At 46.4% G+C, this 18,242-nt stretch overlaps 1 protein-coding gene across 6 annotated transcripts in view; it reads right to left on the reverse strand.

Annotated features, from left to right (window-relative positions):
- The window catches only part of FGGY (FGGY carbohydrate kinase domain containing), a 533,714-nt gene that overhangs the window by 198,853 nt on the left and 316,619 nt on the right, over positions 1–18,242 (reverse strand). For all 6 annotated transcript variants that reach the window (XM_063939260.1, XM_063939262.1, XM_063939261.1 and 3 more), the window contains one exon: positions 16,918–17,033. In XM_063939260.1, the coding sequence (XP_063795330.1) occupies positions 16,918–17,033 (116 nt within the window). The remainder of the gene's footprint in view (positions 1–16,917; positions 17,034–18,242) is intronic.

Here is an 18,242-nt window from a genome sequence, read left to right on the forward strand (position 1 = left end):
ACCATACAGCTCTAGTAAGAAGTCACCTTTCAGGGCTGAATCTGAAAACTGGAAGCATTTCAATAAATCTTCAAGGATGATCCTGATTCAACAAGCGGATCGCACCAAAGGGCAAAACTTTGCAACCCCTACAGTTGCCACCAGCTAAGCCGGGTATCTACCCTTACCAAACACGCAAAGCTTAACGCATGATGCCACGAAGGTGGGAGCATCTGCATTTGTGCTGTGCGCCTGTATTTCCCCTGGTTCAGAAATGATCCTTACAGGGTTCATATCAAGTTGAAAGTAAATGACTCATCCTTAAGACCTCATAATAACTAGCTCCTGCTTGATGAAACGCCAATGAGCCGTATAGGGGGAAAGCAGCTTACCAGGGAAAGCGCTGTGTGAATTATTTTCTTTTACAGTATCTGTGGAAGCGTAATGGGGACTGTACTGCGTCCGGTACACCGTACTTCCATGGTGCACCCCAACCCTACAGCTTTCATGTGGTCTCTACAGTGACCAAAAATTTACTAGAAGTTCACAAACACAGACAACAATGCAGTTCTTGGTTACAGTTACGTAAGTGAGTTGTAGGGTAGAAAAAAGTTGCGAATACATATATATATATATATATATATATATATAAATGGGCGCAGTAGGGGGCTATTACAGCCCCGCAGCATATTTAAGCACAGCACTTTATCTGTCATGCAGAACTTGGACACTGCTATGGGTGATATAATTATAGTTGGCTGCACGGCTGTGAAAAAATGATTGTGCCAAAAAAGACAAAAGGGGAGAGAGCTCTGTTCCCAGTAACCTGTCTGCCAAAGACAGAGGTCCATTGTGCAAACAGCAATAAAAGTTTTAAATGAATGTAATAGCACAGTTTTGCGATGTTGCACACATGTGGAAAGAAATGGACATAAGTAACACTTCTTTCCCCGTCTCTCTGTATATTCCACCCTCCCTGTCCTTTTAAAGGGATACTGCCCTTAAAAGGGCAACCCACATACAATTTAATTCGAATTAACCAATCAGGAAGGACACTTTCAACACCTTATCAATTTCAGCTAAGGCTCCGTCCAATCAGCATCAATGTTAGAAATGAACACTGCGCTGTTTGAATGAAATTGCTCCTATAGGCTTGCATGTGTGCTCAGTATAATTTGACCACTTGGGGGCACTTTTCCATTTTAGCCGAGAGAACATTTACCTGTATTTTCTGCTCAGCCTAGTAATGACACTGGCATAATGTGCCCACTGAAGTCTTCTTTTATTGTCACTCTTGCCTATGTGGGTAGTGGATGCTTATTAACATAGGGATCAATGATCCCTAAGCTTACTGCATTTCAATTAGCCACATATAATTATTATTTATTTTTATTTATTACCAGTTATTTATATAGCGCACACATATTCCGCAGTGCTGTACAGAGAATATTTGGCCATTCACATCAGTCCCTGCCCCAGTGGAGCTTACAATCTATATTCCCTACCACATGTACACACAGACACATTCACACTAGGGTTAATTTTGTTGGGATACAATTAACCTACCAGTACATATTTGGATTGTGAGAGGAAACCGGAGTACCCAGAGGAAACCCACGCGAGCACGGGGAGAATATACAAACTCCACACAGTGAGAGCCATGGTGGGAATCGAACCCATGACCTTAGTGCTGTGAGGCAGTTATGCTAACCATTACACCATCCGTACTGCCCAATGGATTTAATAAAGTTTTCTACAGCTTAAGTGCTCCAAAAATTCAGGCTAGGTGGGTGATAGTGCCTCATGCCACAAGATACCGTTGACTTAAGGGCACCAAGAATGAGGGGCTGCTGAGGAAGCGCAGCCACGCGCCCCCCCTTCAACAGTGGCAAACGCAGGATTTCTAGAGGGGGGTTTCCAAGTGGCAGTCCACAATCTCCCACTTTGCAAAAATTGGAGTATTAATGTAAATATTGGTCTTTTACTCTTTTTATACACTGTCTACTGCATGGAATACACTATTATTATTTAACACTATAGATGGTCTTTAGTATAGGCTGTATCAAACAAAGTGGTCAGGAAAAGGTAAAACATACCATAATAAATGCACAAACATAATTAACCCAGTACTACACTTTCTAAGCACACATTCTCCCGCCTCATGTTAAGGCTCCTGTCTCTTCTTGCTGGTCGCTGCTCTCTGGTCTAGTGCACTGATTGAAGGCTCAGATCCACACACATAGCAAACTTGGTAGAAGAAGCTGCTACCACTGGCCATGTGCAGCACCTCTGCTCTGTTCCTTACACTGCATGATGTGGCCGCAACTTTAGTAATCGTGTTACTGTATATACCATTGCTATTGTTGTCATAATGTGAGCCACTTGTCAAGAGAAGGGGGGTTTCTGGGCAACCAGAAACCCCCCCTGCATGTGCCTATGTTCAGTGGGCGTTACACCCAGTAAAGATTTCTCCTATCGTCACAGTAGGCTGCAGCCACATACTTGGCCATACCCCACCAAGTATTGGGGACCTATAGATCTCGCGACAGCCCCATGCAGAAATATTTAATTTTTGTGGTATTCCAGCACTAAATCTGACGTCTGCTCCCTGATTCTCCTGCAACTTACTACAGCCTGTAGTGTAAGCATCCCTGCAGCTAGTACCAGTGGCATTGTCCATTACATCACCCAAGCTCATGCCTAAGGCTCTGATTGCTCTAACCTGGTTTGTGTGCGGTATTGGGACATAGTGGGGGGGGGGGCAGTATCTACAATTTTATACTAATGGCACTGGGCTAATTTTGACAGAACAGAACAGACAATCAAGACAATTAGATCATCTTAACCATAAAAAGGATATTTAATAAATGACCCCCATCATATAAAGTATTCCATCCAATTAGTCAGTAAAAAAGGACAATACAATATGTGCAATATGCATAGGAAATTGACTGCTCTTAGAAACAAAAGTAGGTTTATTGCCGTTACTAAGGGTAATGAGCTGGCTGACCATGATGAACTGATTCAGCATATATATTCTACAGTAAGGTATCAATCAAAGTGGTGATCCAGTTATAGGAGGCTTATTATCAATCCAAGGGCCTAATCAGGTAGTCGCCGCCCAGGGAGAGTGAAAACCTGCCCCGTGCAAGTGTGAGAATGCATGTGTACGGCGTGCGAAAACTCCCCCAGGCAGCGGACATCTGAAAATCCGTTCACAACTCACTCACCATCTAATGTTTTTTTTTCCAGTCTGTGCATAGCCCAGGACCTACTCCTACAGTGCAATACAAACAGGCTGGACCGGACATCACACACCCGCCCTGGAAACGATTGGGAATGCCTGCGTTTTTCTTGACACTCCCAGAAAACGGGCAGATACCACCCCACGTCCGCTTCCTGTCAATCAACTTGCGTTCACCTAGCGATCGAAATTTTCGCACCATTCTGTCACTGTTGCTCACATGCTTCTAGGAAAGGATCTTGCATCAGTAAGTACTGTATATTCTTAATTACCACTCCTCTAATTAGCGGGCATATATAAAACCTCACTATCCAGAGGATATGTTGATGAAATGCTGCAGCAGCTGCAGAGAAACCAGATTACAGATGACACAGTCCCGCAAGTCTGTTAGGTGGACCGGAAGGATAAAAAGCCAGCAGAGCCACGTAGGTACTGGTGCAATGGACAGATAAAACCACAACTGACGCGTTTCGCTTTGGTTTGGGAGTCTTCATATGCATCTTTACGTCACTGCTACTTTAATCACCATTATGTGATATTTTAACAGGATTCATTCTATTTATCTTATTAGCACCTGATTCTCTGTGGGGGGCTTGTCACCAAACCAGTGTCTTACCTAAGGCTTCTTTGGGTCTTCATCAGGCTTTGGCCAGCAGTAAAGCATCTGAGCATTGCTAACAAAAGCTACAATATTTGTTTATATGTCTTGTGGGTTTTTTTTTCAAGCCAAAAACAAGGTGCGTGATGAACATTAAAATGCATTAAAGTTTTCGACAAGTTTTAAAAGTGTCTTGGAAAACCTCTCAGCCGGTGTGAAATCGATGGGGAGAGGAGTGCGTCGTGGGATAGGCAGAGAACCTACCACATTTGGCAGACTGGGCTTGCAAGGTAAGTAGGCTTCAGGTGTTTTATCTTAATGACTTCACCCCCACCCAAAACTAATTAGTTTTGTTGTCCGTGAAGTTATTCTGCATTAGGTTAAATTGACAGACGTGACTAATTGGTTTGTAATATAAATTTTACGCTTTACTTTACAGGCTGTCACCATTGAAAACGTAACGCTGACATTCCAGAGGCTGACAGTCCGCCAGTCACAGAGAGTATGAAAACAGATGATGATCTGTTCACCCCCAGATGGCAGAGTTTTAATTAAGGATCCCAAATACGTGCTAGATGACCCTGCGCGGCCTGGCGAGAAATGATGCTTTATCGATGGGGAACACCGCAAGTAAACTAGTACGTTCTTCAAAACGAGTTACAATAAACAGCCAAGGAAAACACTAAAGAGAAGGCCATAAACAGACTGGAGACGCAGAAAGATTGTACCTGCAGGCTACACAGAGGTGTTAATGCAGAGAGTATTTTTTCTGCTCCTTTTCATTTTAAACTCCACAGCGACAAGTGGGGTTATTCTCACAGCTTCCAATGACGTCACATGGGAAGTCGGCGTTAAGAATTAGTTTAAGTACGGATTTGTGTAATAACGTCATTGGGAACAGACCCAAACGCTGAAATTCTTAGGGTTCCATTTGCTGCGGTGAAGTATTTGAAAGGAAAAAGAAAGAAGTGCAGGGGCACCGCCTTAACACCCCGCAGAATACATCGCAGCATAAAGGAGCTGGTTTAACGTGTGTTTTTTTCTTTCTTTCTTTATGGGGAAAAATAAAAAACGGGAGAGACGAGAGCATGGGACGTATTAGTCACGTACGTACAGTAGATCTTTTTACCGAGAGCTTGACCACAAAATAGCTGAGTGATATTACAATACCAACGAGGACGGTTTAAGAGGCACTGGGGACTTGCATTTAGAAAGGATACATCCATAAGCCGAGGAGACAAAATAGGAGTTAATATGGATTAAAGGGGATGTAGTTATGTGACCGGCGATCGAGAGGCGCAGGCGCTCATGCCGGGGAGAGACACGTAGTGCTGCGACAGGTAACCTATAGACGACAATGGTTGAAGATGGCATTGGCAACCAGGGCCAGCTTGGTAAATTCTGCATTAAAGCCGCCGCCATAGAAACCGGGGAGCGCAGCAGATATCTCCGATAAGACCTCCACAAGTAGAATGTTAGCATTCTAGCACTCGCCAAGGGGCAGAAGTACTAAAGCCTTGGAGAGAGATAAAGTACCAACCAATCAGCTCATGTCATTTCTCACACACAGCCTGTAACATGGTAGTTAGGATCTGATTGGCTGGTACCTTATCTTGCTCCACTTTATCTCTCGCTAAGGCTTAGTATGTCTTCCCGTATTTGCAGGTTTCCATATAGTTCCAATATTTAAAGTGTCACGGTCAGGTATAGGCTGAGTGATGTGTCAGTGAGGACAGGGCTGCATGTGACAGGGGCAGTGACATGATGTGAGGAGAGGAATGGAGGCAGCAGGAAGCCACAGACTGAGAGTTATATAGTGGAAGGAGCAGGGGTCCCCAGCAGCACAGAGTATATCAGGAGATGAGTGATGTGTCAGTGAGGACAGGGCTGCATGTGACAGGGGCAGTGACATGATGTGAGGAGAGGAATGGAGGCAGCAGGAAGCCACAGACTGAGAGTTATATAGTGGAAGGAGCAGGGTCCCCTAGCAGCACAGAGTATATCAGGAGATGAGTGATGTGTCAGTGAGGACAGGGCTGTATGTGACAGGGGCAGTGACATGATGTGAGGAGGGGAATGGAGGCAGCAGGAAGCCACAGACTGATAGTTATATAGTGGGAGGAGCAGGGTCCCCAGCAGCACAGAGTATATCAGGAGATGAGTAAGGTGTCAGTGAGGACAGGGCTGCATGTGACAGGGGCAGTGACATGATGTGAGGAGGGGAATGGAGAGAGCAGGAAGCCACAGACTGAGAGTTATATAGTGGGAGGAGCAGAGTCCCCAGCAGCACAGAGTATATCAGGAGATGAGTGATGTGTCAGTGAGGACAGGGCTGCATGAGACAGAGGCAGTGACATGATGTGAGGAGGGGAATGGAGGCAGCAGGAAGCCACAGACAGAGTTATATAGTGGGAGGAGCAGTGTCACCAGCAGCACAGAGTATATCAGGAGATGAGTGATGTGTCAGTGAGGACAGGGCTGCATGTGACAGGGGCAGTGACATGATGTGAGGAGGGGAATGGAGGCAGCAGGAAGCCACAGACTGAGAGTTATATAGTGGGAGGAGCAGGGTCTCCAGCAGCACAGAGTATATCAGGAGATAAGTGATGTGTCAGTGAGGACAGGGCTGCATGTGACAGGGGCAGTGACATGATGTGAGGAGGGGAATGGAGGCAGCAGGAAGCCACAGACTGAGAGTTATATAGTGGAAGGAGCAGGGTCCCCTAGCAGCACAGAGTATATCAGGAGATGAGTGATGTGTCAGTGAGGACAGGGCTGCATGAGACAGAGGCAGTGACATGATGTGAGGAGGGGAATGGAGGCAGCAGGAAGCCACAGACAGAGTTATATAGTGGAAGGAGCAGGGTCTCCCAGCAGCACAGAGTATATCAGGAGATGAGGGATGTGTCAGTGAGGACAGGGCTGCATGTGACAGGGGCAGTGACATGATGTGAGGAGGGGAATGGAGGCAGCAGGAAGCCACAGACTGAGAGTTATATAGTGGGAGGAGCAGGGTCTCCAGCAGCACAGAGTATATCAGGAGATAAGTGATGTGTCAGTGAGGACAGGGCTGCATGTGACAGGGGCAGTGACATGATGTGAGGAGGGGAATGGAGGCAGCAGGAAGCCACAGACTGAGAGTTATATAGTGGGAGGAGCAGGTTCCCCAGCAGCACAGAGTATATCAGGAGATGAGTGATGTGTCAGTGAGGACAGGGCTGCATGCGACAGGGGCAGTGACATGATGTGAGGAGGGGAATGGAGGCAGCAGGAAGCCACAGGCTGAGAGTTATACAGTGGAAGGAGCAGGGTCTCCAGCAGCACAGAGTATATCAGGAGATGAGTGATGTGTCAGTGAGGACAGGGCTGCATGGGACAGGGGCAGTGACATGATGTGAGGAGGGGAATGGAGGCAGCTGGAAGCCACAGACTGAGAGTTATATAGTGGGAGGAGCAGAGTCCCCAGCAGCACAGAGTATATCAGGAGATGAGTGATGTGTCAGTGAGGACAGGGCTGCATGGGACAGGGGCAGTGACATGATGTGAGGAGGGGAATGGAGGCAGCCTGAAGCCACAGACTGAGAGTTATATAGTGGGAGGAGCAGGGTCCCCAGCAGCACAGAGTATATCAGGAGATGAGTAGTGTGTCAGTGAGGACAGGGCTGTATGTGACAGGGGCAGTGACATGATGTGAGGAGGGGAATGGAGGCAGCATTACAGAGGGCACAATGTCATAATTCTCACAGAATCACATCATCCTGGTTCCATCCCCTCTTAATAATTATGTGGATCACAGCATTGTGCCACATGGGACTCAAATTGCCCTGTAGGGTCCCCCACATTGATCACTTTCATCTTCCCTCCAAAAACTCTCACAGAGATTTAAAAAAAAAAAAAATTGAAGTGTGTAACACAGAAACCTTCACACACCCAACTTGCTGTCTGAACCAGTTACATGACAGACACAGCTTGTGATAATGGGCAAGATGTACTAAACATCACAGTCCTTCTGCGTAAGCACAGAGTGACGTGTGCGCAGCATGGGGTGCTGTAAGGGATCCGATTGGCTCTCTCTCTGGGGGAATTACAAAAAACCTAAAAACATAGGCTTCTCCTGGATAACGCCACATAAAGATGGCGTTACCCGCCAGCTCCAAGCTCCGAAATGTATTGCATTCCACAGTTTGATACATATGGGAAATGCGGGCAAATTGTGCTGCCGCATTTTCCCTTTAGTACATCCCGCCCAATATCTTACAGCAGTACTGTATTCCTTTGTTTATATTAACAAAAATTCTATTTTACCATTAGCATTATGAAGCATGACACCCCCAGCCAATGGCGGTCAGACTCAGCCGGAGTATGTAGTAGAATTGGTGCTTTGTGCCCCAACTGACACTTCATAAATAATTAACTTCTAACAGTCCCAACCCGAGACTGGCAGCTGTTTAGATTATGGGAGTGTACAGGTCTCTGTGCTGGTGTAAGGACACGGCTCCCCTTCTCTCTTTCCATAGGATAAATACACAAACAAATCAGTATCAGGAGAGCAAGCGTCCGCCACAGAACAGCCCGACTGTGGCAGCAACTTAAACCGTGTAGGATTAACCCTTCTCAGCAGGTTGTTGGGAGCGTCTAAGGTCTCATACAGTACACACAGGCATTAAAATCAGGAATCTGATGTGTTACTGGAGTTTACTGAGGGGTCTATTTATGAAGCAGTAAAAACAGCGGAGAAGTGAGCCAGTGGAGAAGTTGCCCATGGCAACCAATCAGCTGTTCTGTATAATTTTATAGTATGCAAATTATAAATTCTACGTCAATGCTGATTGGCTGCCATGGACAACTTCTCCACTGGCTTACTTCTCCACACTTTTCACTACTTCATGAATAGACCCCTCAGAATGTGATGTGATACAGATAGTGGCACATAAATTGTAAGCGAATGGACATGTACACGCTCTTTCTGACAGTTATTCCAACTTGCATCAATTTCTAAGTTGCTGTCAGTGTTCACAAGTGATAACGCTCAGTACAATATAATTAGATGCTATGGGACCACCCATTACCAATCACCAACCATCCTGCTTTCCATAGGACAGTCCTGATTTAAGGGGACTGACCCACCGTGCCAAATTGCTGCCACACACACACTGGAAGGGGGTTTGGTGGTTGTGTATACAGGAAGGCAACTGGAAAGTGCTAATCACAAGGAGGTATGCATTAAGTACATACGGTAGTACACTATTCTGCAGGAGACATAGGGGGTGATTCAGACCGGATGGCTGGGCTGCAAACTTTGCTGTCCTGCGTTCAGATAGTCACTGCCTCCAGGGGGAGTGTAAATTTGCTGTGTGATACCATGTGTACACAGAGCTGCAAAAATCCACTTTGTGCAGTGTGTGCGCAGCCCAGGACTTACTCCTACAGTGCGATGAGAACAGGCTGATCGGGGCCGGAGCTGACGTCAGACACCCTCCCTGAAAACGCTTGGGCACGCCTGCGTTTTTCCGGACACTCCCAATAAACGGTCAGTTACCTCCCACAAATGGCTTCCGCCTGTCAATAACCTTGCGAATGCCGGTGCGATCAGATTTTTTGCACCATCCCGTCGCCGACCGGCAATGCCCTTTGTTGTTGTCCAACGCGCGTGCGCATTGCGGTGCATACGCATGAGCAGTTACTACCACAGCACAGCTGCAATCAGATCTGAATCACCCCCCATTGAGAACAAACTAAAGACTGTTAAAGTACAAGGATATGTCATTGCTTTCAGGGACCTGTTTATCAAGCAGTTCTGTCCTGAAAATATACACGGAAACTGTTTCCACGTGTTTAGGGGTAGAATTAAGGGCATCTGTAATGTAACAAGAAAGTAGCTGATATCGCTTTGCGGCCACCAGTCATCGTCATAGTTTTCTATGTAACAAAAGCAACAAAGCGTAGATGTTTGGCTCTTGCAAGTGTGGGCCAACGCCATGTAAAGATGACATTAGCCCGCTAACTTCAATCCCTGCCCAAATGGCGATCTTACGTCCCCTCTCCGGTGTGCTGGAGGCAGCAGCACAGCTGTGTCCAAACCCCAAAAGCAAATTCATCGATAGCCAAGATGGTGTGGGAGTGTTGTAAAGAGAAGTGTCTAATTGAGGGAGTGTTTAAGCGAATGCAGGTGATCAGGTGATGGTCTGAGAAAGGTAAAGTGTTGTTCAAGAAATCAGAACTTGACGTTGGTAGAAAACAAGATAGAACAGTGGCTATGATGCGGAGTAGAAGAGCTGAGAATTGTCCAAGAAAAGGCTTGTGTCATCTAAGACTGTAAACTCTCACGAGCAGGGCCCTCTTCCCTCATGTGCTTATCCTTTGTCTTACTTTAATAATCTTCAGCTGCACCAAATCCAGCAGTCTTCTGCCACCCTGATACTTATGTCAGTGTCATCTGCTGATGTAGCTATGTTTATTTACCCTGTACTTGTCCTATATTGTCGTCAACTGTAAGTTGCTGTTTTCCTGTTTGATTATTTATGTACTCTGTAATTGGGCGCTGCGGAACCCTTGTGGCGCCATATAAATAAAGGATAATAATAAGAAGAAGAAGATGAGAAACCGTTGCAATGAGGCAAGAAGGCCTGCAGACCATAGGGAACAATGACTGGAACCCTGAAAGCGACAGGTGATGTGGCGCAGGTTTGCTTTGCTAAATCAGGACGACGATGATGATGATATATCATCAGCTGATAGCAGCAGAAGACGGAGAGATAGACAAGGCAACTGCAGGAGGTGAGGGTCTTATTTTACGCTTTCAGGTGTAAGGTATTGCAGTTAAAAAATGAAGACGTTAATGAGTTTTTATTAGAAAGGAGTGGAGTACTGAAGGGGCTACAGGGGTATAACAGATGTGTATGTGGGGGGAGGGGGGTTACCATTGCAAGGCGACAATCCAATTCTGTGCAATGGCTGCAACGTGTGTTCCAGGATGGCACATCGCAACCACCAATGTCGCAACAACCAATATCATTAGTTTCATAAAGATGGAAAATCGGCGATGTTGGGCTTCCGCAGATCAAGGCCCAACATCACGCAGATCTGAATGACCCCTAAGTATAACGCCATAATATAACCGTATGATTTACAGCTTACCAAACATTGTGTACGGCTTGCTAGGGTCTGGAGAATAAGTGGCGGGGGACCAAGGAAAATAAACAGAGGGAAGTGGTGAGTAATCGAATCAGTAGGTTACACTGTCCAGGGCAGAGAGATGGAGAAAGCATTTCTAGATAGAACACATGAAAACTGCTGTGTGCGGTCCCCAGATGTTGCTCAACGGCTGTGTTGTACTGTGAATTCCCCTCAATACGCACCCAGCAAATGCAGCTCCCCCCATACTGACCTGCACGTTACTGTACTATAATAACAGGCTTGTGTGAGCATACTTGTCAGCTGATCGGATAAGTACGTGTGCAGGTAGGTAGCTTTACTGACCGATCATTAATAGAGGGAGTAATGGCAGAGACGGGTCTGGTATGTAGGGTCAACCAGACTTAGGTCAACAGTGTCTAGGTTGACCACTATTGGATGACAGTAAGTAGGTTGACATGGTTTCTATGTCGACAGGGACTCTAGGTCGACATGACATAAGGTCAACATGAGTTTTTTCCACTTTTTTTGGTGTCGATTTCTCCGTACAGTGACCAGGAACCCCAATTAGTGCACCGTGTCCCCTCACATGGGCCGCTTCGCTCACCATGCTTCGGGCAAGGTTACTGTTCCCAATTGTAGTTCACGTGGATCGTAAAGTATGAAAAAGTTCAAAAAATGCGAAAAACTCATGTCGACCTTTTGTTACGTCAACCTACTTACTGTCGACCTAAGTGTGGTCGACCTAGAGACCAGATACCGGCAGAGACATACTGTACCATGGAAATCAGACAGAATCATAGCTAGGAGTTAAAAACATAAATATCTTTAAGTTTAGGGTATTAAATAAAGTCCAATAAATAATGTAAAATACAGACTGGATGAATAGTTTGAGTTGCTGAACATCTGCCATTTGATTTCTTCATCCAAAAAAAAAACAGCGAACATGACTGCCTCCAGCGTTAAGGCAACACGGTGTGTTGTTACTATATATACCGTTATAAGATCCTGCAGCCGCCACAGTTACGGAATAGGCCCTGAAGTGCCCATCTGTAACGCCTGGATTAATAATACGGTAAAAGAAGCGCAATCCACAGTCGCTCGCTTAGATGTGTAGAAAAATTATGAACAACATTTGCGGCAAATCATCCATAGTGACCAAAGGGCCCGGTTTATCAAATATGATTACAAATTTGTTATTATTTCAATAAAACATTTTAGTTACCGTATAAAGTATTTAATAAGTTGTTTTTGTAAAAAATTTTTTTTAGATTTCTAGTGTTTTTTTCTTAACAAATAGAACTTTAAAGTCGGAATCTGGGTTTGAAATTCCATTGCATATGTGCAGGCTGGCTAACCCGATCAAGCACGCGATGGGCCTGAAAGCAGTACGTCATACTGTTCTGGGGTGGGACAGTATGGCCAACAAGAGATGTTTTTTAAAAATCAACAGTATAACTCTCATATTTCCTAGCCGCTCCCTGTGGCCGTCCCATTCCCTCTACCTGTTCCCTTTCCCTATAAGGTTCATATAATTGTCCTTTAGGGCAGGATGTACTAACATATGCGATTAACATGCAATGCGGTGACGGAGGCCCCCCGCGACACCTGTGAGGTATACGTCACATACCTGGGCTCTCCACACTCATCCCAGGCCAGGAAGAAGCAGCAGGCTGTCCTGGGCGCCTCTTCCTCCTCCCTGCAGCCAGAAGGACCTCCGGCTGTGTTGCTAGCGGGAGGAGGAGCTGGACTTCCGGGTCCAGGCTGCTTAGACGGAGGTATGCCGGAGGGGAGGGGAGGGCGGCATCAGCAGCGCGGGGCGGCAGGATGAGGTGGCCGGTGGTAAGAAGCCCATAGGCCACCATCAAAAGATGGTGATACCCTGTGCGGCGAAAACACGGCGGCCAGGGGTTAGTACATATGAAAATGCGGTAAAACCCCTGAAAACGGGGGTTTTACCGCATTTTTCCATTAGTACATCCCGCCAATACTCTGGTAGGTACTAACGTGACCAGCAACATTACATCCATCCAAGGCATAAAATTTCGCTGCTAGTAATTAGCGGTGGAATCATCTGTGATCGGCACTGCAAGAACAGCTGCTTTTCAGCGCAACCACCCCACACCGGAGCACAATTGAATTGCCATTATGGTAGTATCCATTACTGCAACTCACCTGCTGGCAATGACTAGGAAATCACAGGAGAATACTGTATAGGTTGGGGTTGGATGATCGGCGGTCGGGTTCCAGGTGGTCAGCATACCAACGCCAGGATGGCTCCCAGCGTCGTCATGCTGAACGCCGGTCACCCGACTACAGCCCTACTGTATATCTGCCCCTTGCTTTTCAGATAACCCTGAGAAGGTGCATTGTATAATTAGTCCAACCCCTTAACACTAAAACCATCGACTTCATTCATACCAAGAATCCCTGTTCCTCTATGGCTGGTTTTACCCATGAGACTGATGGGGCACCAGGGACTGTCTTTACTACATGGTGGCACCTTTGAGTTGTTGAAGGTCTCTGTGAAATTGATGGACGTGTGCCCAGGTATGCACAAATGGAAGGTGCCAAGAAATGTACAGGATGAGGCCCCATCTCCAGTGCCCAGGCTTGGACTTGCCCACAGGGGTACAGGGGAAACCACCGGTGGGCCCCACTGCCTGGGTGCCGCCTCCTGCTCTAAGGATCAGGTTCCAGACTGTGCACTTGAATTATACATCATACATTTGTTACCTTATGGTGTATTTTATACAGTGCATTTCTGTTATTAATCTGTTATTAATCTGGTTCATTGTCATGCATGCAGCAGCTGAATTTACTGTATATATTTATGAAGGGGCCCAGATGTTGCACTCTTTAATGGTTAGTCAAACCAATGAGGTGGCAGGCCACACCCCCTCTGCGGACTTACCACACCCCTAAACATGGGCCCCTACCACTGCATTCCCCGGTGGGCCCTACATGCGCCAGTCCGACACTGCCAGTGCCTCACAGACTACAATACCAGGAGAATTTGCCAATAACTCCAGCAATATCACATGCTGTATGTACCGACAGCCACCACACTTTCCTGGTCAGTATAAATACAATACCCTAACTACAGTCATAGTTCCTGTAACAAATTATTTGCAGGAAGAGAGTTCAACTGAGTCATGTAACCATCATCTTTCAGGTATATTTTTTATACAAGCGTTTAAGATACTCTGTGGTTCAGGGGCGTAGCCAGAACTTTGTGGGCCCCATAGCAACATTTTGAAGGGGCCCCCATCCCAATGCTTCTAGAGACACTTCTCTGCAGCAGTTGTTAATGTTATGCCCTATAATAGTGCCCTAGTTCATTTTCTGAACCATAGTAGAGCCTTATTGTATGTTATGCCCCATAGTAGTGCCCTAGTTTCTTTTATAAATCGTAGTAGTGCTTAAGTTCACCCTGTGTCACATTTCAGAGCTGCCAGTACACATTATGCCGCACAGTACCCCCAATTCACATTATGATATATAGTGCTCCCCGTTCATATTGTGCCTCATTACAGTGCCCCGGTTCACATTATATAACATTAACATGCCCTCCAGTTCATTTTATACCACACTACAATGAGCAGGTCCAGGGGGATACCTAGATATATTGCAGGCCCCAAGGAAAAAGTTTGAAAGGATCCCTACGTACCACCCAATGGCGAGAATTGTATATAACACATGTAACTGTGACAGGGAAGGTGGCCCCTCTCATTTCTGGGCCCCATAGCAGCTGCACTCCCCGCACCTATGGTAGCTACATCTTGTATATAACACATGTAACTGTGACAGAGAAGGTGGCCCCTCTCAGCTCTGGGCCCCATAGCAGCTGCACTCCCTGCACCTATGGTAGCTACGCCCTTGTATATAACACATGTAACTGTGACAGGGAAGGTGGCCCCTCTCAGCTCTGGGCCCCATAGCAGCTGCACTCCCCGCACCTATGGTAGCTACGCCCTTGTATATAAAACATGTAACTGTGATAGGGAAAGTGGCCCCTCCCAGCTCTGAGCCCCATAGCAGCTGCACTGCCTGCACCTATGGTAACTACGCCCTTGCTGTGGTTGATGTAAGAAGCAGTAAAAAGAGTAGAGAAGTGGGCCAGTGGTGAATTTGCCCACAGCAACCTATAAGCTTTGAGGTAACATTTATCAAGTTTACTTTATGCTACTGGCAACGTCTCCAGTGGGCCACTTCTCCACTCTTCACTGCTTAATACATCAACCTACCCAGGGGCGGATTGGGAACAAAAAGCGGCCCTGGAAAAATTTGTACTGGTGGCCCCACATGGGCAGCACCAGAGGTGTAAGGACTAGCCATGGGCCATGGCAGCAGCACCGTCCCCCCAAGACTTTCCAGATATTGGGCATGTCCAGCATCAAGGGGGACGTTAAAAGGAAATAAAATTAAATATTATGAGCACATTATATGATACACCTTTAGAATTTAGGAAACTATATCATTCTTTAGAAAGATATATTTTCTTGCTTATTACTCCGACCGTATCCCAATCACTAGTCACTCAATCTTATATGTCAGCCAAGCAGGCAGACAGAGCATACACTAGATCATCTGCAATCACAGGCTAAGTGGCAAAGTCATTTTCATATATGCAAATTATTTAGCATCTTATCCATTATGTCTATAAAAAGGACCACATGTCCTCAAACAAAACAGGCCCCATGGGTGCGTCGGCCCACCGGGAATCTTCCCTGTAGACCCTATGGCCAATCCGCCTCTGAACCTACCACTTTAGTCAAAGAACAACTTGGAAGTAATTAGCATACCTCCTAACTGTTCCAATTTTTTGGGGACAGTCTCGTTTTGTTTTGTTTTTAACTTTTCCGCTGTCCCACCTGCAGGCTGCAGTGTCCCACGGGGGAGGGGGGGCAGTTTGGAGGGCTCCTGCGCACAGCATCTATATACGGGTGACAGAGGGTGAGGGGGCATGCCAGTAGCTCACAGAATGCTGGGCATGCCCCCACAGTGACGAAAATGGGAGGCGTGGCTCGCGGTCAAGGCACTCCCGCAAGGCCACACCCTCATTTCGGCCACACCAGGAAGTCCCTCTTTAAAGGCTATAGATGTTGGGAGGTACAGTATGCATTAGTACAGATCATAAAATGACATTGACATAAATTTGTCAGTCAGTGTAATTCTTACAGTGAGGACAATCAGACTAGGCTGCAGGATTGCTGAGCTAAGCATTACCAGTGCTCAGCAGATGGTCAGACGTTCCTTCCCCTTTTTTTTTGGCAATTTCCTTCCCTTCTTGTGCAGCTCTTTCCCCCTAATTTTACTCAAGTTATAATTACATTAATAACTTCATTCTCCAGACGTTTTATATTTCTGTACAAGTGTGACTATAAATGTCTGTATTGCAGCAATACTCAGCTCTCCCTGGCTGACCGCCTAATTTCTATCACAATTTACTGCACAGACTAAAAATAAGTTTCTGGTTTCTCCTTAGTGACATCATGCAACTGTTTAGTACATATTGCTGATTTTTCTTTTTCCTGCAGTCAATGAAATCTACAAATGCGTGCTAGGAATAAGGCTCTGCCACCTGTTGCGGAAGACGGCGTTCACAGGCATATTGTTGGTACACACTGGCCGACGGACCCGCGTTATATCGGCCATTCAATAGAACGGCCAATATATTGGCCAGTGTGTACATCCCTTTTGACACTTATGAAATACTTGTAATTTTACTTCGGTATACCATAGTAACATCTGACAAAACCATAGTAACATCTGACAAAAAGGTCTAAAAACACTGAAGCAGCGAACTTTGTGAAAACCAATACTTGTGTCATTCTCAAAACTTTTGGCCATGGCTGTATTTGCCCCCCAGGCTAGGAGTTGGCAGCCAGCCCCCTGGGTACATAATTTTTGAACTGTGTGAAGCGGACAGGCCTATCCTGTTATAAATTACTTTTCTTACCTATTCTTGCATAGTTTTCATCTAGAAGATCCTCCAGTCCAATCTCCTTCCAGAAGCTGTCGTCCCATCCTCTGTCTGGTGAATACGTCCATTTACAGACCAGTGTACACAGAGACCTGTCAGGAAGAGAATATATCACATGCGTCAGTAATCTATGTAGTAAACAGTGAGTCTAATATCCGTTACACAACTCTTGCTATTAGACGATGGCCCTCATTCCGAGTTCATCGCTAGCTGCTTTCGGTCGCATCGCGGCGATTAGGTGAAAAAGCGGTATTTCTGGGCATGCGTACGGGCCGCAGAACGCACGCGCGAAGTACTTTAACACAAAACTATGCAGTTTTACACAAGGTCGAGCGACGCTTTTCTGTCGCCCTGTTGATCGGTGAGTGATTGACAGGAAGTGGGTGTTTCTGGGTGGTAACTGGCCGTTTTCCTGGAGTGTGCTAAAAAACGCAGGCGTGACAGGTAAAAACGCAGGCGTGCCTGGGGAAATGGGGGAGTGGCTGGCCGAACGCAGGGCGTGTTTGTGACGTCAAAGCAGGAACTAAACTGACTGAAGTGATTGCAAGGTAGGAGTAGGTTTGGAGCTGCTCAGAAACTGCATGAAAATTCTTACGAGCAATTCTGCTAACCTTTCGGTCGCACTTCTGCTAAGCTAAGATACACTCCCAGAGGGCGGCGGCCTAGCGTGTGCACTGCTGCTAAAAGCAGCTAGCGAGCGATCAACTTGGAATGAGGGCCGATATCCCTCTGCTAATGAGCTTTATATTAAATAACTGGAATTCAATAAACAATACATGCCTCGCTCTAACTGGGAACTGATAGATGCATGCCAAAGCACATCGGACAGTGGCCCTCATTCTGATTGATCGCTCGCTGACATTTTTTGCAGCGCAGCGACCAGGTTACTACTGCATATGCACCGCAATGCGTACGCGCGTCGTACGGGTACAAACAGCTGTGCAATGCTTCTAGCGACGAATACATTCGCACAACTGATCGCAAGGAGATTGACAGGAAGAAGGCGTTTATGGGTGTCAACTAACCATTTTCTGGGAGTGGTAGGGAAAACGCAGGCGTGTCCAGGCGTTTGCAGGGCGGGTGTCTGACGTCCATTCTGGGCCTGGACAGGCTGATGTGATCGCAGCGGCTGAGTAAGTTCTGAGCTACTCAGAAACTGCAAAAAACTTTTTTGTCCCGCCCGGCTGCACACGCGTTCGCACACTTGCAAAGCAAGAATACACTCCCCTAGAGGTGGCGACTATCTGATCGCAGCGCTGCAAAAAATAGCTAGCGAGCGATCAACTCGGAATGAGGGCCAG

The sequence above is a fragment of the Pseudophryne corroboree genome, chromosome 9 (genome assembly GCF_028390025.1).
Source record: "Pseudophryne corroboree isolate aPseCor3 chromosome 9, aPseCor3.hap2, whole genome shotgun sequence".
NCBI lineage: Eukaryota > Metazoa > Chordata > Amphibia > Anura > Myobatrachidae > Pseudophryne > Pseudophryne corroboree.